The 23,055-nt window shown below is 47.0% G+C and overlaps 1 protein-coding gene across 1 annotated transcript in view; it reads left to right on the top strand.

The window, feature by feature from the left end:
- Nucleotides 1-17,886, top strand: part of ADRA1D (adrenoceptor alpha 1D) — a 42,327-nt gene extending 24,441 nt beyond the window's left edge. The window contains exon 2 of the mRNA XM_069014755.1: nucleotides 13,552-17,886. Coding sequence (XP_068870856.1) covers nucleotides 13,552-14,120 — 569 coding nt within the window. The 3' untranslated portion in view covers nucleotides 14,121-17,886. The remainder of the gene's footprint in view (nucleotides 1-13,551) is intronic.
- Nucleotides 17,887-23,055: the final 5,169 nt, after the last annotated feature.

Below are 23,055 nucleotides of genomic sequence, written 5' to 3' on the forward strand. Positions count from 1 at the left end.
CAGCCTTGACAGACATTCTGTGAGGGAGGTGACTGTAAGAGCAAGTCATCAACTTGTTCCTGGAAGGAAAAACATTCCTCCAACGAATCATTTAGCCAAAATATTCCCACGTGCTGCTGCTCAGGGTGAGCACAAATACTGACCCAGAACTGACATTATTGCTGATATATGCAGTACTGGGGTTGATGCTGGAAACCTTCATGTTCAGAAGGTATTTGCATGCTTAATGCCCATGAGTTTAATGAGAGAGTTCAGCGTGTAACTGCCTTTAAAATCTGTGCCATAACCTTTATGTTAGGGATCAGCTTCACACAGTACCACAAGATATTTAATTACAAACAGGTTGGTAATATTGAAGAAGCAGGTCACTGGTGTTGTCTGAGACAGATGGCTTCAGTTGCCAGGGGATTTGGTCTTTTCAGTGTTTTGGATATCTGGAGGCAATTTTTAGGGGATCTGCATTGAAGGCAAGCAAGAGTAGAGTCTCCTTACCCAGCCTTAAATTCGTTGCACAAAGACAGGACTGAACAGCTCTGCTGGAAGATCTTCTGACCAAGACACCCTGGGGACCCACTGGGATCCCCACAGACTCCCCTGTGTCCCCCAGAATCCCCCCAGCTTTTAGACAGTGCTGCTGGTGGAAATGCACAAGCAAGCCATTTACATGTGATTTTTTTTTTTCACTTGAAATAAAAACCCATCAAAGTCTCTTAAGAGGGAGGTGGCAAGTCAGGAACTAGTTGGTGAGGATGGAAAAAAAGGGAGGATAATAATTTCCTGGGATGATTCCTTTCTTGATAAGGGTTGTCCACAAAAGCAGCACTTTCTCAAGGAGGGGTTGAAAGCCTACCTAGAGTCACTTGCCTGGAATGAGAAGTAAATATGCAAAATTAGCATATCCAAGAGCTAATTAGGAGCCAAAGGCCATATCAAGGCAGGGGGAGTACCCTATGAGCCATGTCTGATATTTCTGAGCAGTGAGTGAAGAGCAAGGGAAGCAAAGAGACCTGTTTATCCAACGAAAAGGTGGAAGAGAGGCAGACAGAATCTCATGGGAGGTACTCCAAGTGCCACGAAAATGGAATGCAAATCTTCATCCCTTCCCTTCAGGTTCAGAAATTAAAAAATAAATAGGGATAGTGCTGAGATGGAGCAGGAAGCATGTCAGTGGAGACAGAGCCTCATTACCATAATGAGACACTTTGGGACACTCATCTCTCCTCAGCAGAGATCCCACTGTCCTCTTCAGGCATTTAAACCAGGCAAACGCAGCATGTTTTTTGCATTCCCTCACCTGAAATACCTCCTTAAAACTCCCTGTGGCTGTAAAGCTTTAACAAAACCACCAGGATGGGATGGTTGGTCTGCTCCCACATTTCTTGGTCCTTCTCATCATGGTCTCTGTGCTTGTCCCAGGCTCAGCTCTATGGATAAGACAACCAGGCACCCAATTTTTGCCTCTTGTGTCAAAATATATGGCTTAAGCGCGTCACAGCTGAATAACCAGATAAGAGCAACCTGCTCTAGTGGTGGCATCCCTGCCCATGGCAGGGGGTTGGAGTGAGATGATCTTTAAGGTGCCTTCCAACCCAAACCATTCCACGATTCTGTGGTCACATCAGACAGATGACATGACCTTCCCTGTGGAGATGAGGGAAAGGACTGAGTAAGAGGGGTCCTTCACAGACAGTCAATGTAGCATTTAAAAGGAGAATTCATCCCTTCAAGCTAAAGGCTTCAGGAACTGTTGGGAGTCATGAGGATGTTGTTATCTCACCACTCCTGATATATCTTTGGAGCTCAGTTCCACTTACCCATTGTTTTCGAAGAGAGAGAGGAAAGTGTCTCTTTTTGATGTGCAGTGTTTTTAGAGCTTCATATCAGCTGTAAAATGTCTTTCAGGGCTGGGGAGAGACAGACCAACTCTTTGCTATCTCCCCTGAATATTTCCAGGTTGGGGGAAAAGACGGAAATATGGTTTGGGGTTTTAAGTTTCCCTTCTTATCGCAGGAAAAAACATAAAGAAAGAGAAAGTGAGCCATGAGAAACTGGATTTTTCCATGCAAGCTAAAGCCAAAAGGGCTGTGCCTTGGAGCCGAGTGCGGAAACAGGGCAGGCGTTGGAGGATTTTCCCCTCCAAGCCTGAAAGGAATAAGAAGCTGGCTGGCTGGTCTTGAATAACCCCTCCTGAGCCTGTGAAACCCGTCACAATTTTTCATCAGAGCTGAAAATATCCACCTCCCCCATCCTTTTTTTCCCCCCACCCTTTCCTCCGTGACGCCATGGCACCGGGCCTGGCGGTGTGGCTCTCTGGAGGAGGCTGTCCAGCATCCATCAGAGCTGGCAGTGCTGGGAGGGGACACGGGCTGCAGTGCCAGGCTTCAGGCCAGTGACGTCCTGTCTGCCCAGTTCTGATACAAACAGAAAAGCCCTCAGGGCTGGCACAGTGGAACCGCGCTGAGGAAGCTCCCACACTTCCCCTCAATTCCGTGTTTTCCCAACACTGACATCCCAGTGCTGGTGAGTTTTGCCCAGCTTTCCCAGCCATCAGCCACCACAGCGACCCTCTCACTGTAGGATCCGATTTCCAGACCAGTGGTGTCACCTGTGTTGAGGTCCTGGAAACACTCACCTGCCCCAGGTGAGTTCTGCTCACCCTGACCCTCAAATTGAAGTCAGGACTTTTGTGTTTTGCTCTGGGTACAAATTTTTTTCCTGAGTTGGGTTGGTCCCAATGAAAAATTGCCTTTTTCCTCTGTGCAGCTTGGATCTGGGCTCTCTGTACATAAAATGCCATGTATTCCCAGCAGGATTCAGCCCTTCCAAGGCCTGCCCTGCAGCCAAATCTGATCTACATATTTACGAGCTCATAAACAGGACGGGGCGGGTGAGTTCACATTCTTAGAAAACCAAGTGCAGAGAAAAGAACTTCTGAGTTGGAAAAACAAAGAGTTGTCTTGGGCCTGACCCAGCAAACACAGTGGTTTTTCCAAGACTTGGATGGCTTGCTTGAGAATCATTCCTCTTCGTTCCTTTTCTACTGGATTTCCCAAGCTTACCTTTTCATTTGGGAAAAAAATGCACATTCCCAATGTTTCTGAGCAGAGTGGAGGAGGCAGCTTGATAGAAAAGGGACATTTTATCTTGGAGGTGAGTGGAAGGCAGACTTGTGTTTGCAGAAGCCACCAAGGAACAACAGTTCCTTGCAAAGGGAAGTTTAAGGAAGGTTTTAAAAGGAGTTGCACAGCAGAAGGAAGTTGGAGGGCTCACCACGAAGCACCACTGTCAATAAGTGCAAGGAGTAGTCTGGAACAGTAATTCTCCAACCATGCTCCCCAGATCTTGGCAGTCCACGAAGGCTTGGTAAATGGTTCATGGAAAACTAGAGTTTCAAGGAAAACTAGCTCCGTAAGGGAGCCAGCCAGCAAAAAATGTGAGGTTTAACAGTTTTTCATAGAATCATGGGATGGGTTGGGTTGGAAGGGACCTTAAAGATCTCTCTCTAGTCCTGGCCATGGGCAGGGACACCTTCCACTATCCCAGGTTGCTCCAAGCCCTGTCCAACCTGGCCTTGGAGACTTCCAGGGACGGGGATGGAGAGAAGCCACAACTTCTCTGAGCAAGTGGTTCCAGAGCCTCCTCGCCCTCTGAGCAAGGAATTTCTTCCTGGTAACTCATCTAAATCCCTCTTCTTTCAGTTCAAGAACATTTACCCTCGTCTTACCACTGTACATATAAAATCAATGCCTATAGTTGGATTTTTTGCCCATGAGACCTTCTACCCATGACTTTTTCCTGCTGACGTGGCAGCAAGTCAGCTTGTCTGTAAATGTTTCCTTTCCCCAAGCTAGTCATCCTGGCTGTGCTTCCCGGAGGTGTGCTCTGATGCCATCAGGCATTGAAGAGATTCCCAGGCTCAGACACAGCACGAGCTCAGGATGCTCCAGTTTGGAGGATGGAGAGCCCCAGGAATGCTCCTCTCTGAGCGAGCTCTGCACTGCCCTGCAGGGAGCTTAGCAACCCCACAAGGCCATTGTGTTCATTCAGATCCCAAGCCAGATGGAAATTTTCTTTTAAAGGCTGCCCTGAGCGTGTTTCTTCTGGTGAACCATCCAGACACGAATCTCTGCCGTGCTCGCTCCAACATCAGCCCATGGATTCCAGTCTCCTTCCTGCTCAGACAGCAGGACAAGAGCTCTTGACATGCAGCTTGGTTGCCCTGACGTTTTCCTTCTCTCAGGAGACTCTTTTTTTCTTGATTCATTTGCGTCTGGTAAATAAGAACCTTCCTGATATCTCCCTTTGGATTTGCCAGACTGGTCAATCTTGGCCTTTTTTTTTTCCCCTAATTTTATTTATGTCCTTTTGCTGAGTCTCATGCTTCCAAGATTTGTTTTAAACTCCCCTTTGGGGCTGGAGTCAGGATATTATTTGTGAATCAAGGAACAGGCAGTTGGACACATATATATCTTTCTCAAGCATAAGGAACACTGCAAAAATATTACCTTTAAGAGAGTCTGTACTAAAAGTCAGATGTCAAACGCCTACATCTTTGTCTTCTTTTTAATTCTGTGATTAATTTCAAAGTCCATCTTCCTGTTGACCATGCTTTACTGAGCATTCTCTGAGTCCTGAATCTGCTGCCCAGCCCTTCTTCTTGGAGGATGAACCAACAGCTAAAAAGACTATTCCAGGGCAGGGCAGTGTTGAAATGAGTTAATGGGCAGCTCAGTTTGAGGGCATGGCTTGCAATTAGATGGTCTTCAAGGTCCTTTTCAAACCAAACCGTTCTGTGATTCTCTCACAAAAGCACTGCTTTAACCATTTAAAAGATTTATTACAGAGTTTGGTTTGCAGTATCCAAGCCCAGATCTGGTTTCAGAATCTCTCTCCTTTTTCTCTGCCTCATGCTGCCTGAGCAGATTCTACAGAGCTTCTGTTAAAAATCAAGAAGCAGGAAAAACTCATGGAATCACAGAATACCAGGTTAGAAGGGACCTGAAGGACCATCTGGTCCAACTTTTCTTGTCAAAAGCACAATCTAGACAAGATGGTCCAACACCACGTCCAGCGGAATCTTAAAAGTGGAATCCACCACTTCCCTGGGGAAATTGTTGCAATGGCTAATAGTTGTCATGGTGAAAAATTATGTGCAATGGGAATATCCCCAGGAGTGACTTGTACCCATGACCCCTCATCTTTTCGAGGTGACTCCTTGTAAAAAAAGAGTCACAAATCCTTTGTAACTACACAGTGATAAAACCTCCCCCTCAGACTTCTTTTCTCAAGAACTTAGCAAGCTCGGTTCTCTGAGCCTTTCCTCACATGGCAGCTTCCCAGGGCTTGGATCATCTTCCTGACCACACTCTCTGGACCCCCTCCAGCTTGCTCACATCTCTTTTGCCTGGTGGGATCAAAACTGAACACAGCGAGTGGAGTAGCACAATTCCTTCTTCATCTCTGCTGGTGATGCCTGTGTTGATGCAGGTGTTCCTGCAGGGTGGCCCTCGCTTCTGAAGTGTCCACTTCCTCATTCTGTTTGGTATCACCGGGAAAATTCAACAGGATACACCTGATCCCATCATCCAGGTCGCTGATGGAGATATTAAACAGCATTGGGAGCAATATCAATCCCACTAGTGACAAGTTGCCTGTTTGGGAAGAAGCTTTTTGCCACCTCTCCCAGGGTATGCCCTGTCAGCCAGTTGCCCACCCACTTGTCCAGACCAGAGTGCACCAGTTTCTCCAGGAAACTGTGGAAAACCATATGGAAAACCTTGGAGTAATCCAGTCAGACAAGATGCACCACTCAGAGATTCTTTTGATGGCACCCACTGTGTGCTGCTGGTACAGTTTCTCCTTACAGACCTTCGTATCAACCCCTTTGCAGTAGCAGGCCACAATTCCTGAGTTATTCCTTTGTTTAAAGCATGACTTTCTTCTTTAGATATCCCTCATGAAAGATGGAGTGTGGTATATTCCTTTCAGAGCAAGAAAGTTTTGTGCATGGAACATCCAGGTCCTTGTAAGGAGGATGCAATGGATGAAACAACCTTCTGGAGATTTGCTGCTGCTGTTTTCAGCTGTGAGTCCCCAAATGAAGCGTCAGTGCTTTGGGATGACCTAACTCTGGCCTTCTAGTACCTGAAGGGAGTGTATGAGAGAGATGGAGAGGGACTATTTACAAGATCGTGGAGTGACAGGAAAAGGGAAATGGATTAACATTGAAAAAGAGCAGGTTTAGATTAGATATTAAAAAAAATTCTTCCCTGTGAGGGTGGGGAGGCCCTGGCACAGGGTGCCCAGAGAAGCTGTGGCTGCCCCTGGATCCCTACAAGTGTCCAAGGCCAGGATGGATGGGGCTTGGAGCAACGTGGGATAGTGGAAGGTGTCCCTGCCCATGGCAGGGTGCGGAACTTAAATGATCCTGATGTCTCTTTCAACACAAACCATTCCCTGATTGTATGATTGAACCTTCTTTGGGCCCCCTCACCTGTCTATAATCATATCACAAAAGCACATTTCCAATGATGTCCAGCAAATTACAAGTTTAACTACAATCAAACTAACTAAGAGCAGCTATACTGTCAAAAAAAAAAAAAAAAAGGTGAAAAAAAAAAAGAGGGAAAAGAAAGCCAGTTTATGATCTCAAGCCCCCGGAGCAAGAGCTGTAGGGCAGAGCAGAGTAGAGTAAGTACTTTATAGGATCTTGCCCAGAGCCTGTCTTGTGCCCCATGCAGTGCTGCCATGTTCCTACCACATAATTCCTGTCTTGTGAAGTTTGGGACCTCTGGCAGAGCAGGAGGTCAGCAGGGTGGCAGCCCACCAGGGTGGATCTGCAGTGTGGAGAAGAAGCTTTGCATTCCAGGCCCTGTGATGTGGCACCAGGGCATATGGAGGTGGTTAAGGGAGCAGAGTCTGCTGGGGCAATATTGGGGAGCTGCAAAGTCAATTCCTTATGTTCTTTTGAGGATGGGCTCTGGAGTGAATTGTTCCCTGGACCAAATTCATCTGGAGGGGTCTGGCTGGACCACACTAAGCAAATTAGCACTATTCACAATCTTTGAAATTACTTGTGAGGTTTCTGTCAGGGAACAGTGTAGATGAACCTGTGTGCCTCCTCACTTCACCTTCCATTGGTGAAATTCTTCCAGTGATCAAAGCCCTGTCCTCCACAGGGGAGAAACTGGTGTATGGAAAGCTTTGGCAGCTTCTCAGAGAGGATCAGACCACCAGGTGATCATGATATTCAGTGTGAAATCAATCAGGCATAACCTTGGATGCCCATGATGTGGTTGCTCTTGAGCCAGGAGTCTGAGTCCAACCATCTGAAACCTGGTGTGATCCATCTACCTGGTACACTTACACTCAGGATGAGATGGATCACTCCACTCTCACCACAAAATCTGCCCTCTCAGCTACTGACTGTAAGAGGAGCCCCAGGACCTGCTCAGATGCCTGAACTCAGGTGATTCACACAAGAGCCATGCTTTTCAGGAAGTGTGATGCCTCAGAAACATCCCCACAGCAATTACTCCCACCAGTGGTCCAAATTCCTAGGACAACTCTGAGAAAATCTCCAATATTTGAGGGGAATAAAGGGCAATTTTGGTCAAAATCCTACTGATGTGCAGCACCTTAGAGAAAAGTTTTGGGGACATCCCTAGGGCCATACTCCTAAATGTTCGGAGACAGGTTTGGGGGCCATGAATTTGACAGTGAATGAGCAGTACAAGGCTCTGCTGTATTATCCTCCTCTTGCTGACACACAAACCACACTCAAATCTCAAATTTGGGAGCCTTCTTGAAAGTGTTGGTGTTTTTCAGAGCTCTTGACTGGTTTCTCCTCCCTTTGCAATCTCCCCACCACTGCCAGACATGAGTTTCCCTGATCTCCATCACACCCAAAGCTTCCTTCCCTCCCCACAGGGACCCCACACACCAGGTTTGCACACCCCACCACGGGCTTTGGCATGGTCAGGGGCTCTCCAGGAGCATCTCTCCAACCATGACCTGGGACACAACACTGCCTAGAAGGTCAGCAATGGTCAGGAGAGTGGTGGCTTCTCCCTGCTTCTCTTTGGGCCACACCAGGATGCAGAAGTTGGACACACAGGCAGCAGAGAAACATGCAGGCAGCTCATTGGGGCTTTCATTGGGAAGCTGCTGCTTATCTGTGACATTGTTTATGGGGTCAGCTGGAGGGCTGACAGGCCTGAGGAATTCCACCCGATATCCCAGTGCCATCGTCCTCCAGGGAAAACTCTTGAGTGGCTGTGAACATGCTGTCCTCCTCCCCAGGCCAAGCAGCTCTTGGATCCATCCTAGGAGGGCAGTGAACTCCCTCATCACTCAAAAAAAACACCAAGGAGGTGTTAACCCTCTAGGGACCCTGATATGCCTACAAATACCCAGTGGAGGTGGTTAACAGAGGAGGAGGAGAAGGTCGGGAAAGACCAGTCAGAATCTGAGTCCCACACACTGGGAGAAATCCTTGCTGAAATCCAGCCCATTCTCCCATAGCTTGGCAGCTGCACCAAGGAGATTGTCCATCATGAGGGCCTGGGAAGGAGCTGGAAAAGAGAGATGCAAGCTGGGTATTGAGCAGAAAGGGGCAGTTCGTGATTACTTTGGACCAGATTTCATTCATTTACGTCGTGAGAGTCAGAAAAAAAGAAGGAAGAGAGTGAGAGTCAATTTAGGTTGGATACAAGGAAAAGGGATTTTAATATGAGGGAGGTGAGGCCCTGGCACAGGGTGCCCAGAGAAGCTGTGGCTGCCCCTGGATCCCTGGAAGTGTCCAAGCCCAGGTTGGACAGGACTTGGAAGAACCTGGGATGGTGGAAGGTGTGGAATGAAATGAGCTTTATGATAACTCCCAACCCAAACCATTCCATGATTCTCTGACTTCCTTTGGCCAGGAGGACTCAGAGTGAGCAGCTGTGGTACCTCCTGTGCCAGGGCTTTTTCTCTACCAGCTGCAATTCTCTGGACTTGCTGCTCTGATACATCCCCAGGGAGTCCTCAATCCTCTCCCAAACTTTTGACGCCACATTCAGGAGATGCTCAAGCAATGGGACACCTGTCCCAACCACAGTCCTAATCCTATCTATGGATTTCTGGAGCTTCCCAACTCAAAAACAGAGCAGTTTGCACATTGGTAATGTTTTTTTTTTAATTTTCCATGAGTTTGGCCAATCAGTTTTTACCATTTATAGCCTGCTGCTTGCAGGGACATCCACAGCTGAGCAACCTGCTGTGAGATGAACCACATCCTCTTCTTAGCTGCTCACCCGCCACCTCCTGTGGAAGGTGTCACCTTCCCTCTGCTGTGATGACACCTATAAGGTCCAGCTCTCCAAAAGCTATTTTTTTTGCAAGCCCATTCCTGATACAAAGCTCACACCAAGCAACAGCAACCTTTATTGCTGTTGAACAGTCCTGCTGGTCCTTGCATTTCAAATTTCATGGTGGGACAGCACTGGGACATGACTTTGTCCCTTTGTTTTTCCCACCTGCTTGTGTGCCTGCAGCGTTTCTGTGCCACAGACTATTCAGGACATGCTGCAAAGCCGGGACCTTTTAGAACAAAGATGCCTTTGCCAGCTAAGCCTGCTCATGGATTCTGGCTGTACACTGGGAGCCAGGGCCAGAATTTAGATTGGACTGGCTCCATTTGCATTGGTGCATTTGTCTTTTTTTTCTTGTTTTGCTTTATTTTTTTGAGCGCTGAACACTGGGACCAGCAACTCTCTGAACAATCCAAGTGATATCACCTTCCAGTGAGTCATGGGGAGGGCAGGGTGGGGAAGGGCAGGCAAGGAAAAATCACGAGATTGTGTTAGCTCAAACAACCTAAAAAAAACGGGATATGTGCTTGGATATGTGAAGAGGAGATTGCATCCACTGCCACCCATCACAGAGCTTCACAGTTTTGGGAAGCATCCCCACGGCTCCAGAGATTTTTACCTGCCTGGTTTTCCCCAAATATGACCAGGGTGACATTAACTAGGAATAAAAAAAAAAAAAAAAAAAAAAAAAAAGTATGAGCACGTACTTTATTGGCTCAGTTTTTGCACCACCAAAAAACTGAAGTTCAATCTTCAGATTGTATTTAGTCTGTAGCTTCAGTCACTTTGCAAGGTTCAAACAGGCTTTTCCTGAGCTCACCCGCAGCATTCTTAATTTCTGAATGGTCCTGAAGATAATTATTTAGAATTACAATAGGACATACAGCCCTTGCCCTGATCCAGCTCTGTCAGATTCAGATTTTGCAAGACGTGGGATGATCTTTTATAAAATGATGGAAGGAATAAAGTCCCCAAAGGGCCTGTTAAGACAACATTATTATTATTATTATTATTATTGTTATTATTATTATTATTATTATTATTATTATTATTATTATTATAAATTTTGATGGATGTCCCCGAGGTGGGTGTCACTGTCTCCTCCTCCCTCACCCCATGAGGTGTTGAGCTGGATGCCCAGGAGAGGTGTCCAGAGGGCTGGTTTTGAGTGCATAGCAAAAACTCCTCTTTGAACAAGACCACGTTTCCCTGCTGGATTGTGACCCAGATCCGACAGAAATTGTTCTTCCTGTTCTTTGACGTTGCCCTGTCCTCGCTTTGATGCTTTTGGGGCCAGATCACCAAAAATTGCTCTTACACCGAGATAGCAGACTGAAGTGCTGGTGCATCACTCTGTGTTGCTGTTCCTGTTCTTTTACTCACATCCTCTATTTCTGGACCTTGGACACATCCTTCTGTGTTTCCTGAGCTCTTCAAATGTCCATCACTCAGTACTGACTTCGACTTATTTATATAGGAAATATTACAAAGCCCAGCCCAAAACCCTCAAACTGTTGTTGTGTATTTGTGTATATGAAAGCAAAAGCTGATTTCTTCAGTTTTTCACACATTCCCTGAAAAAGACCCCTCAAATCCTCTTATGTGCAGCCTCTCAGTGCCCATCAGAAGATTCTGATGCTCCAACATGTGCAGAGCAGCTGTTCTGGGGACTCCCTGCCTAGTTCTGTTCATCCCAGGGCAAGGAAATGAGGAAACTGTGGATGCACTCAGGACACGTCCCTTCCAAGGGCCATGCTTATTTGCATGGTAATGAGGATGGTAATGGGCCCCTTGTCTTCATATGTACACAAGGTTCTCACTGGGTGAAAACCAGCCAAAGCTGAAATTCAGAGGATTCATAGCTTCTTTTCCTTTTCAATTTGTGTTTTCTATCTGGATGCAAAAGACAAAGCACGTAGTACAGAAACTGCATTGTGCACTGAACTGCTAAACACCAGATAGAAATTATTATTTTAGCAACCATCAGGCTGTTTAGGCAAGCACCAATCTCTTAAGTAGCCTGGCTCAAGCAGTAATTACCAGTTGAATTTAAAAAGAGACCCTTCTTTTTATTTGCTTTGTTACCATAGTTTTTTGTTTTCGTTTCCTCTCTCTTGAAGCTAAAAAATGCTCCATAGAGCTGCAGCTCCTCTGAGAACCCAGAGCACGCTGCAAACAGGGTTCACAGCAACACTGTGAAGAGGTCATGGTAATTAACCCTTTCTCCAGTGGGGAAACTGAGGCAGGAAACCACTCCCTAACAAGGGAATGAACAGGATTATATGTTCAGTGAAGTCCTTCACCTGCCTTGATCCCATTCCCGGATGCATCCATGGTACCTGTAGGTCCAGGGGGGTTGGGGGTTGGGGGCACTGTGGAAAAGGGGATGGTCAAAGCCATGGTGGGATGAAGAATGGAGGAGATGCTATGTGGAAGGCAAAGGGGGATGGCCCCAGCACCACTGGGGTGTTCAAAGCTCCTGGCTGTCGCTCAGGGAGGTGTTTCTGATGGGGTTGAAATCAAATCTGGTGATTCCAGCAGCCCAGAACCAACCTGTAAAACCTCAGCACTGTCCCCAAGAGAAGAAACTCCTTGAATCTAAAACAGCCAAGGTGGGGTCATTCCCTCTGTGCAACTGACCCGTGTTAAGGGAGCCAACGGGGAAGATGGAGAGAGAAAGTTTATGAGGGCCTGGAGTGACGTGACAATGGGGAATGGCTTCCCACTGCCAGAGAGCAGGGTTAGATGGGATATTGGGAAGAAATTCTTCCCTCAGAGGGTGGGCAGGCCCTGGCACAGGGTGCCCAGAGAAGCTGGGGCTGCCCCTGGATCCCTGGAAGTGTCCAAGGCCAGATTGGAGAAGGCTTGGAGTGACCTGGGCTAGTGGAAGGTGTCCCTGCCCAGGGAGATGGGCCTGGACGGTCTTTCAGGTCCCTTCCAACCCAAACCATTCCATGATTCCATGATCATTGCTCCATCCAAAGCCACTGACTGCACCACCAGCAGCTGCTCATTAAGCTGCAAATGCTCTCATTTCCAGGAAGGTCCTGAGTCTTCCCAGCACAGAGATGTCAGTCCTGCTCACTCTCCTTATTCCATGCCCCTTTCAGCACACAGCCTCAGCTCCAGCTCACCTTGGGTGGGCCTTCAGCAGATATTTAGGCTGCTTTCCCTGCCCAACCACCATAAAATGCTAGGATCTGTCTGCCTTCTCCCACATCCCCGTGATGGAGCTGCCCACGTACCTAATGTTGAGTCTGGCTGAAATTTCTCCACTTTTGAGGGATGGATGTATGAAAGCTTTGCTGGAACCAATTCTCTGAGTTTCCTGGAGGATGGTTTTCCTCCAGCAAACAGCCTGGGGAGCTTTTATGCAGTGTCAGTCACAAATTCCTGGCTCCTGGCACCTGTTTTACTGTTTTGACATCAGGCTTAGGAGCGCAGGGGAAAATAATAATGATATCTGGAGTTAATGTTATTTACTAAAATACAAATTAATGGTCAGTCACATGGTGGCACGATTTGTCATCCAGAGCTAAAATTAAAAGAAATTAAGGCTGAGTCAGAAAGTTATTTCAGATCCGAGTGGGGAATGCTGTGTCGAGGCCATGTGGGAGCAACACTGACATCTTCTGGCTCGAAAACAAACCTCCAGCCTTTTCACCAAGAAAATCACCGGGAAACTCTGCAAAAACCTAAGGAGGGGCCAGGTGGACAAAAGCGTTTTAAAGAATCAAGGACAAGCTTTGGGGCAGTGGATATTATGTGAGCCCACTTTAACTGCTCCCCTTAGCATCACCACAAAATCTGAACAGAGGGTGTGTGATACTGATGACCCAAAAAACGTGAGAGGAGGAGGTGAAGGGGTGTTGTCCTTCTCTCAGTGCAGGTGGCAGGGCTGTATCCATACTTTTATGCTGAAGTCTGTAAGTCTGGAGGTGACAAATTACCTGAAAGTCACATTCCACTCGGCCAGGTTGCCCCAAGCCCCATCCAGCCTGGCCTTGGACACTTCCAGGGGTGAGGAGATACAATTTCTCTGGGAAACCAGGGAAATGTTCCAGGGTCTCACCACCACCACACCTTCAGCCTTTTCTACACACCTCACCTCCCCTAGATTGGATTGACCACCACCCTTATCACCTTACTCTGCCACACCCTTCCCCTTCTTCTAACCGAGTTTCTTTTAATCTCTTCCAAGGTTCTTTCTTCCCATCCCTGAAGCCCTCCGAAATCGTCTTCAAGATCATCTTCTGGCTGGGATACTTCAACAGCTGCGTGAACCCCATCATCTACCCGTGCTCAAGCAAGGAGTTCAAGCGCGCGTTCATCCGGCTGCTCAAGTGCCAGTGCCACCGGCGGAGACGGCCCATCTGGAGGGTCTACGACCACCACTGGAGAGGGGCCTCCATCAACAGCTCAGTGCAGGACTCAGAGACAGACCTAAGGCCCAGGATTAACACCCTGAACAGCTCCTTCATATTTAACTCCTCCTTCCAGGAGAGAGCCAGTAAGAGGCGAACGCTCAGCTTCAAGGGCTGGAAAATGCTCACCCCTTTCCAGAAACCAGCATCCACCCAGCTGAAGGAGAAGATGAACAGCCTTTCTAACAAAATCCGGGGTGGCTCCAGCAAAGGGGGGGTGACAGCCACCTACAAGACAGAGGTGGAGTCTGTCTCAATTGGGATCCCTCATGATTTCACGGAAACCATTGACTACCAAACCCATGACTTAACAGACTGCTGTGGGCTGAGAGAAACAGATATTTGAAGCCTCTGGGGCAGCTGTCAATGGTTTCTTTAGAGGTATCCAGCAGAAACATGGAGAGATACCACCTGTCAGGCAGGCTGGAAGCAGCAATCAGGTATTAAATGCAGTTGCCCAAAGGTTATCCAAGCATCCCCCACGTGGAGCTCAGCCCCTTCTGTGGGATTATGGGTTCCTCAAATTAGAGCCAATGGCATATCCCATTCTAACGAGCCACAGCAGGAGGGGAAGGTCTGTCAAGACCCGTCAAGGCAAGAGCTATCTCCTCCTGTGGATGGTTGTCTTTGGCTTTGGAAGAAGCTGTGCAATTAAGGGAAACCAGGATGTCTCCTTTGCCTTAAAAACATCACCGTGAAATCTAATGGAAAGATTGAATCCCAAAAGTTGCCAACCCTGCCTTAGTACATGTGGTCATGTTTCCATCCAGAGGCAGCATCCAGGAAGGACACCTCCCAGCAGTAGCTGGCAGCTGATCCTTTATGTGGTGGGTTGGGAGCTTGTAGGTCCTGAACAGGAGCTCCAGACGAGGCCTTGGCTTTGGAGGGAGAGCAGACTCGGGTATTCCAAAGCAGGGTGGAGGGATCCCGGCTCTCAGTCATCATCTCTGCAGTGGCCACAGCTTTGCCCCTTCCACATCACCTGGCTTTAGGCCAGAGGAGTATTCCAGGTGTGTACACTGCTGCCAAGGGGTGTACAGGTCTCTCTCCTCTCATTCCATCCTGTGAACCGTTTCCCCGTTCACTTTCCAGTGAAACACTTGCAACCCACCTTGCTTTAGTGAACATCCATCTGTGACACACAGAGAAACCAGCTCCTTTAGGTGTCAATCATCCCCAGCCTTTCCTGTCCCCTTTTTGCTCTCGTTGTTTCTCTCAAAAAACACAGGATAAAAGTGCATCCCAGGGGATTCACTCAGGAGAAGAGGAAATGGCCTCAAGTTGTGCCAGGGAACGTTTAGGCTGGATACTAGGAAGAATTTCTTCACTCAAAGGGCGGTCAGGCACTGGAGCAGGCTTCCCAGGGCAGTGGTGGAGTCACCATCCCTGGAAGTGTTCAAAAGACATGCGGATGTGGCACTTGGGGACATGGTTTAGTGGTGACTGTGGTGGTGCTGGGTTAATGGTTGGATTCGATGATCCAAGAGGTCTTTTCCAACTTTAATGATTCTGTGATGCAGGTCCTCAGCCAGCCTGTGCTGTGGCTCAGGAAAGGTGGGATGGCTGAGTTTGGAAGCTTGCATTTCTACTGCCCATAGAGTCCAAGCTAAAGTGGAGCTGAGGTGCAGTTGGAGCTCCCTTGAGTAGAGGGATCTTCTCCCCAGGCAGGGTCACACTCATGACCCTTCTCCCAAGGGGCTTCCCACATGCCTGATACATCAAACCTTTGGTGGCTGCCAACAATTGCCTTGGTTTTGTCCACTAACATGGTCAAAAGTAATGACAATAAAGGTGTGGTTTTTCCCTGCTCACAGAGTGTGAGCACCTCTCAGGAGGGCACCGCGGGTTCCTCTGGGAAACTCAGGGAGCTGAAGCCATGACAAGCCCACCTTGGCCAGTCACAAAATGGTCACCCAAACTCTACTTGGCCACGGACTGCAGGCACTGGTTTCAAAATTCAGAGTGGTTTGATCAAATTTCAGATGATGAGCCCCAAGGAGCAACCATCAGGTTAAGCCATTAGCAGGAGACACGTAGGTGATGGAGGCAGAGGACGGATCTGAAGTGAGGTGCCTCGAGCCAGGGAACTAAAGAACAGGAATGTGAACACCTGAGGGGTGGAAACACGGCACTGAACGTGTCCTGGGTGGAACCTGCTCCACATCAGCACTGCCCCTCAAACCCTTGAGGAATCTTTCATGAAAGTGCCTGCAGCACATCCAGCTCATCCCAGTAAGGGTGGCTGCCAAAGGAAGATGAAAGGCGACCAGGCACAGCAGGGAAAATGTCACCTTTCTTTCTGATATTCTGGTTTGCTTTAAAGGAAAACAGAACAGGAGGGAAGTTGGACTTTTTTATTTTTTACTCTTTTGTGCAGTGCATATTGAGACAGGATACTGGAGTTGGCCCTGTCTCAACACCCTTTACTTGATGCAGGACTCCAAACTGGACCAATTATTGCACAAATACCAGCAGATTTTGTCCAGATATTTTCCTGCCAGCAGCAAATCCCAGCACTTACACTGAACTCAGACTCACAACTACCTGCATGTTCTCCTGCATCTGCAAAACCAGCCTGAGGCTGCCAGCTCTGCCCTACCAAAGCAGGGAACTTCCCAACACCCCATGGGAACTTCTGTGGGGAAATACATTTTTCTCCCCTGTTTCTTTGGCTTTGAAGGGAAGTGAGACCTCACAGTGATGATGGGGCGACACGGAAAGTCATTTTGTAGTGTAAGGGCTGCAGCTGCCACTGTTTCCTGGGTGGTTTTGGGGTCCTGGTGGGAGGCACTGGGGATGCAGCAGAGAAGGGACAAGGGAGACTGCAGTCCATGAATGCATCCATGACCAGACAGACAGACAGACAGACACGCACACGTCACTGTGTTTATATATGTGTGTGCCATTCCCAAAATACCAGGCATTCTCCTACAAATGGGCAAACATCCCTCTATAAATGAAGATTTAGCAAATGCTGGCAAGCAGTGCATTCCCATAAATGAGTTGGCATTGTTGCTTACACTTCTCCCTGATCTTTTCAATACACTTTTTTCTTTTTTTCTTTTTTTTTTTCCAATACTGAAATATTTACATTTGCAGCCTCCAGCCCCTTGAAAGCTTTGCCAGAAGGGGAAAAAAAAGATTAGTATGGAGGTTTGCTGCCTCTCCATCCCAAGTCTTTACAGACCTAAAAGGGAGAAAATAATGTTCAAGCACAGACAGAACACACACACAAAAATGCCCAAATTCTGGCTCAGTTACTCACTGTATTTGATCTGGCCCCAAAAGATGCCCTGGAAGGTGCTGTAGGAAAGCCTTGAGGTCTGCTGTGCTGCATTCAGGCAAAATACTTGGTTTTCACCCCAAAATTTCATTTGGCATCTTGCATCAGAAGCAGTGCCAGGACTGGACTCTGAGGCTGCTCATGCAGAGCTTCATTTAGAGGAGACGGGGCTGTCTTTGCTGGCAGGGAGGAAGGAAAATCTTGTACGAAATATCACCTGGGTATCTGAAATTGAGCATTTCTCCTTGAATGCCTTAATTTCCAAGCTGTCTTAAGCTTGGAAAAACGGGCTCAGACTTTCAGGAGGTAAATTCAGTCCGATCCCACAGACTTCCCTGAATCCACAAGGGTGTGACCAGCTGAGGGAATGGCCCTGTTCCTGCAAATTTACCAGGCAGGCCATTTCCCAAAGCACCTGCACCTCGGTTATCTGTCAGATCCCCCCTCATTGCACTGGCTCCGTGTCACAATTGCATTGTCAGACCTTGCTGCTCCAAGGAACCAAGAGCTGAGGGTGGAAAATGAGTTTTTCTGTCACTGGACTCTCCTAAGTCCACGAGGGAAGGAAGGTCCCCATCAGCCTGAGCTGGGCTGCAGTTGGGTTGCATTACTATTGTTTACAGTGTGTATATAAGTGTACATTTTCTTTAGCAGAACATTGGAATTTTTTATGTATAGATTTTTATTTTTCAGCCCCAGATGTATTTATTAGCCGGAGTATTTCTGTTTTGTGTTTTGGGTTCTGCCAGATTGATGTAAGCTCTATGAAACAGAATGCACATATTTTTGTTTGTTTGTACCAAATACATGCACAAACCTGTCTAAAACGTTGCTGTGAATTGTTGCTGTGTCTGATTTTTTAAACAAGGGTTTTAGGGGATGAAGGAGGAAGGAAGAAAAACCTGAAAATTATCCATCCACTCTTGCTTATTTCTCAATTTTTTTTAATTTTTTTTTTTTTTTTTCAGTTTCTCAAGGATAATCTTTCTCACATGGAAGAATTTATGATAAATGCAAGTCAGGAGAGGACACTCTCAGTTTCTTGACACATAGGGATGAAGGTGTTGCACCAGCCACATCTAGAATGCAAGTTTAAATTGGATATTGGGTAGCAATCCTTCCCAAGGATTCCCAAGGAATCCTTCCCTCACCCTCACCCTGAGGGTGGGCAGGCCCTGGCACAGGGTGCCCAGAGAAGCTGGGGCTGCCCATGGATCCCTGGAAGTGTCCAAGGCCAGGTTGGATGGGCTTGGAGCACCCTGGGATAGTGGGAGGTGTCCCTGCCCATGGCAGGGGGTGGGAATGGGATGATCTTTAAGATTCCTTCCCACCCAAACCATTCTGGGATTCTTATATATATGCTGCATATCTGAGACAGGAAAGGGAAAGGCGAAAGAGAAAATCAAAAGGAGATACAACATGGAAACACTGGATCAATATTTGATAGCAGTCAGAGGTGAAAATTACTTCAGGAAATTTGGGGGAAGAAATGGAGAATGGAAGAAATGGAGAATGACCTTGAAAATACCTTTGCATCTCTGAATACATCTGGGACATCCATGGAATTTGACTGCTGTTTGCTTTTCTGATTCATCAGCTCAAGAAGGATAGACTGGACTTAGAATGGACCAAAGTTACATTCTAAGTTAGTTTCCATCCAAAGAACATTTAAATCAAAGGGCACTCTGATGACTGAGAATTCAGGTCTGTAAAGCCAGGAGTGGTGGGGAGAAGACAAGTAGGGAATGAGTGTTCACTGCCTCTCATAGTACAAGACCTAAGTGATATCACACCCAATTATCAAAATGAACAGAGCGAGGTAATTCCTCACACGGCTCATTTTTGAACGGTGGAACTCATCACCACGAGATACTGAGTCTGTCTGTAGGGGTTAGAAGAGCAATTAGGTGCCTTGGTGACAGATAAACCCATCAAGGGCTGTTGGAAACGTTTATATAATCTCTGAGCTGAGAAACCCCTGAAGCAGCAATTGCTGTCAGCTGGGAGGATATTTCAAGGGATATTTCACTGCTGGCTTTTTCTTTCCCTCTATTCTTCTGAAGTTTCCCTGGTCAGAGAGGGGATCAGCTGGAATGACTCAGGCTCTGGGAAGGTCCAGCCTTCTCTGTGTCCCCTCCCTCCATGCCACAGTTCTACCCTGTATTTCCCTGCCCATAGGCAAAAATGAGAAAAAAAAAATGGAAAACTCAAGTTTAGTCCCAAATGCACATTCAGTCATCAAGGTCACAGGATTTTGCCATCCCTGTGTGCCAGTTCCTGCTGGGAAATTTCTTTCACCACCCAGAAATTGAAAACCACCCCCTCAATAAACTGACTTTTACAATCTTTTCACAGGACAGGGATTGTAGCTGGGACTGGGAGCTGCCCAGAGGTTTCCCAAGAAACTTCAGCAATCCTGTGAAAAAGTTTCAATTTTTGTATCCACTTTCAGACCCCTAAGGGTCCCTCCCTGGAGACTCACATCACACAGAGTGAAACTAAGGTCACTGACAAGTAGGTTTGGGTTTTTTTGGTACCTTCTGTGGGATTCAGATCATGGATTAAAACATTTCCTCTCCAGTGAGGTGTCAGTGTAAGAGCCATGTTTAAATTCCATTAGAGAAAAAAAATAATTAATTCTGGATTGAATATGGGCATTTCATGCCATCTGAGCCATTCCAGGCTGTCCAAGACATCTGCACACATCAGGAAACAGGACAGAAAACCTGATGTGCAAAACTGGCTGAGGATCAGAAGGACCTGGGCTGGGAGCTGGCAGCAGAAGTAAATGTTGGGCAAAGAACAGACATAAACTGCAAGTCTGATCCCTCCTTTTCTCTTGGGAAAAGAGGACACAGGATATTTACTCTGGTTGAACTCATCACCAAAAGTCAGATCAGGATGGACCACACCACCCAGTCACTGTGACATCCTGGGACACAGAGTCCTGCCAAGACGCCAGGAGGGACAAATCAGAGATTGTAAATTACACTGAAGTCCCACGAGGCCATTAAAAAAGGGTTTATAGCAAAAGTGTTCAGTTCTATTCAGTTCAATAAACCAAACTTGCCCAAATGTTAAGATTTCCTGTGTGCAATGCTGGTGGATAACAAATGTCTTGAGGTTTGAGGGAAGGGTGGAGGCATCAAAAATAGGTTTAATGCATTTTCTGAGAACATTACCTGGCATTTATTATGCCCAGATCTCCGATTTTATTTTTTATAATACAGCCTCAAGCAGGACATTTCACAGAGTTTGGAAATTGCTGGACTTTCTTCACCTCTCTCCTTTGCCTTCAAAAAGTCTGAGGCAAGGAGGGACTCAGCCCATGGAAGTCCAGCTGACCATGGCTAAAAAACCTCACTAAAAGAAATCATTTGGGATTTTCACGAAAGATCAAGGCCTGATCCAGCTCCTGTGCTGAATATTTACTCTTCTTTCCTCCACAGCTGCTGCTTTCTGGATGGAAAAAAAAAAAAATTCCCTGAGGGCTATAGATGATTCATAAATCTCACTGAAATGTGACCATAATTAAGCAGCAGCAGCACTGCTGAGAGACAGAGCACTGCCTGTTCAAACCCCTCTGCTCTCCCCTGGCAGATCCATGGTTGCTTTAAAACCTGACAGAACAACTAATGGATCAGAAATTTGAGTTCAGATGTGGCAGGAGAGTGCTTTTGGAAAGAGAAGGTCCCAAAGCTTAGCCCCATCCATGGCCAGGAGGCTTCAGCTGGAATCATTAGGAGAGGAATAGAATGTTCTTTCTCCTTGTCAGTGGAGACTTCCCATTCCCAAACTTTGCAAGAGGTGTCTGAAATTCAGAAAACTGACAGGAACACAAGAAAAGACCCCCAAAAGCCCTAAACCCAGCACATACCAACCAAAACAAAAAGTCAAACTATACTTAGGCTGAGTTATCCCAAAAGCTCTTACTCATCTGTGAGTTCGAAATTGGAATTTCTCCACACATCCTCGGGAAAAGGGAATGCCCTTGGGTAGCCCTGTTTTTCTCACAGCAAGGTGGTTTTTATGGGTTTAAAAGGTTTGCTGCCTTGACAGCACAGTTGTTAATATGAGAGTAAATTGCCATTGTTTTATGCATGTTTATTACTCCAGTCCTCAGCAGATGATTCACGGTGCAAATCCAGTTTCACTTTGATTGCTGTGGGGCTCTCATTTCTCAGCTGTTTCAGAGTTTCAAGCTTAAATGCTGCTTCTTAAAGCTTTAGGGGACAGGGGAGGGGGGCTGACAGTGTATAAATGGGTTTTTATATAGGTACCTCTATTTTCTGTAGGTACATAATACATATGTATGTATTAATAGATACGTCTGCACTGATCTTCACAGAAACACACACAAATACATTTAGAATTTATCCTTCTAACACTCTGTGCTCTCTTTGCATTCTTCTGCAGCCGACTTCAGCCCCAGACCGTGTCCCATGTCCTCCTCAGACAACCCAAAATTCAGTATGTTCAGTGCAGCTGCTCAGTCACCCCAGAAGTGATGCAGAAACCGACCATGAGCTTTCTAATATTCCATTACTGAAATCAGTTGCCCGGAGAGGATGTGGATTCTCCATCACTGGAGTCCTGGCAAATGTTTATCCTGGGTGGCATTTCAGAGAGGATGGATCCTGCTGCAGTTTGAGGCTTCTGGGGTTCCTGTCAGCTGTGCAGTTCTGTATTCTGTACTGTCCCATGTATTTGCTCTCACCTCTTTTTTAGGGAGCTTGTTAAAAAGAGGGAGAGAAACTTTTTAATGAGGAGATAGTGGTGGGATAAGGGGGAATGGCCTTAAGCTGAAGGAGGGCAGGTTTAGATTGAATATTAGGAAGAAGTTCTTTCCTGTGAGGGTGGGCAGGCCCTGGCACAGGGTGCCCAGAGCAGCTGTGACTGCCCCTGGATCCCTGGAAGTGTCCAAGGCCAGGCTGGACATACTCCCAAGGAATTAGAAACTGGTTTTTTTACAATTTTTGCGACTTGGCCATCTATTTCTGCTTGCACAACAGGTATTAATCCCACCTCCAGCTTTTCAAACTGAGCAAAGATGAGTAATTGTGCCAACAAACTGCCTGTGAAAAGGAATAAACACACTCCTGCTGATTAATTTACCAGGAGGTGTGATTTAGCTTTCATTTCCAGTCTCCACTTTCTCCTATCAGCCCCTAAATGATTGTCTTTGCTCTGGCACAGTGCTACTCCTGAGAGTCTTACAGGCTCCAACTGATCCCATCCTCTTGGGGTCTTGGGGTCTGGGAAGAAGGACTCTGTCAGTCAGCAGGCAAAGGATGAGAAAATCCACTGGCAGGGAGATGAGGTCAGGGAAATTAAAAGCAAAATGAGCACAGGGAGTAATTAACAAACAGAGCAAATTTTCTCAAAAATGTGAGGGGAGGGGCTGAAATGCAAAACTTGGGGAGAAAAGAGAGAATTACTTTGCAATTTGTGGTCTGGCTGAGGGAAAAGTAACGGGTTTGATGTAAAAATTTTCTCTCCTGCCCTGCTTATAGAGGAGGTCAGGCTCAATTACCAAAATAAGCTATCTGCTCTTAAAAGTAAACGTTTTTCTGCCTGACTTGGCAAGTCCTGCTGAGCTTAAAGTAGTGGCCAGAGATTGCACCTGTTTTGCAAAGGAGAAAATGCTGTGCTGAGGCATCTGCCACTGACCCAAAGGAACCTGAAAAGAAAGGTAAGAACTCCTCTCCTCTCCTCTCCTCTCCTCTCCTCTCCTCTCCTCTCCTCTCCTCTCCTCTCCTCTCCTCTCCTCTCCTCTCCTCTCCTCTCCTCTCCTCTCCTCTCCTCTCCTCTCCTCTCCTCTCCTCTCCTCTCCTCTCCTCTCCTCTCCTCTCCTCTCCTCTCCTCTCCTCTCCTCTCCTCTCCTCTCCTCTCCTCTCCTCTCCTCTCCTCTCCTCTCCTCTCCTCTCCTCTCCTCTCCTCTCCTCTCCTCTCTCCTCTTCCCTTCTCTCTTTTCCAGCAATTTATTTAATTTTTACTT

This window comes from Aphelocoma coerulescens, chromosome 4 (genome assembly GCF_041296385.1).
Source record: "Aphelocoma coerulescens isolate FSJ_1873_10779 chromosome 4, UR_Acoe_1.0, whole genome shotgun sequence".
NCBI lineage: Eukaryota > Metazoa > Chordata > Aves > Passeriformes > Corvidae > Aphelocoma > Aphelocoma coerulescens.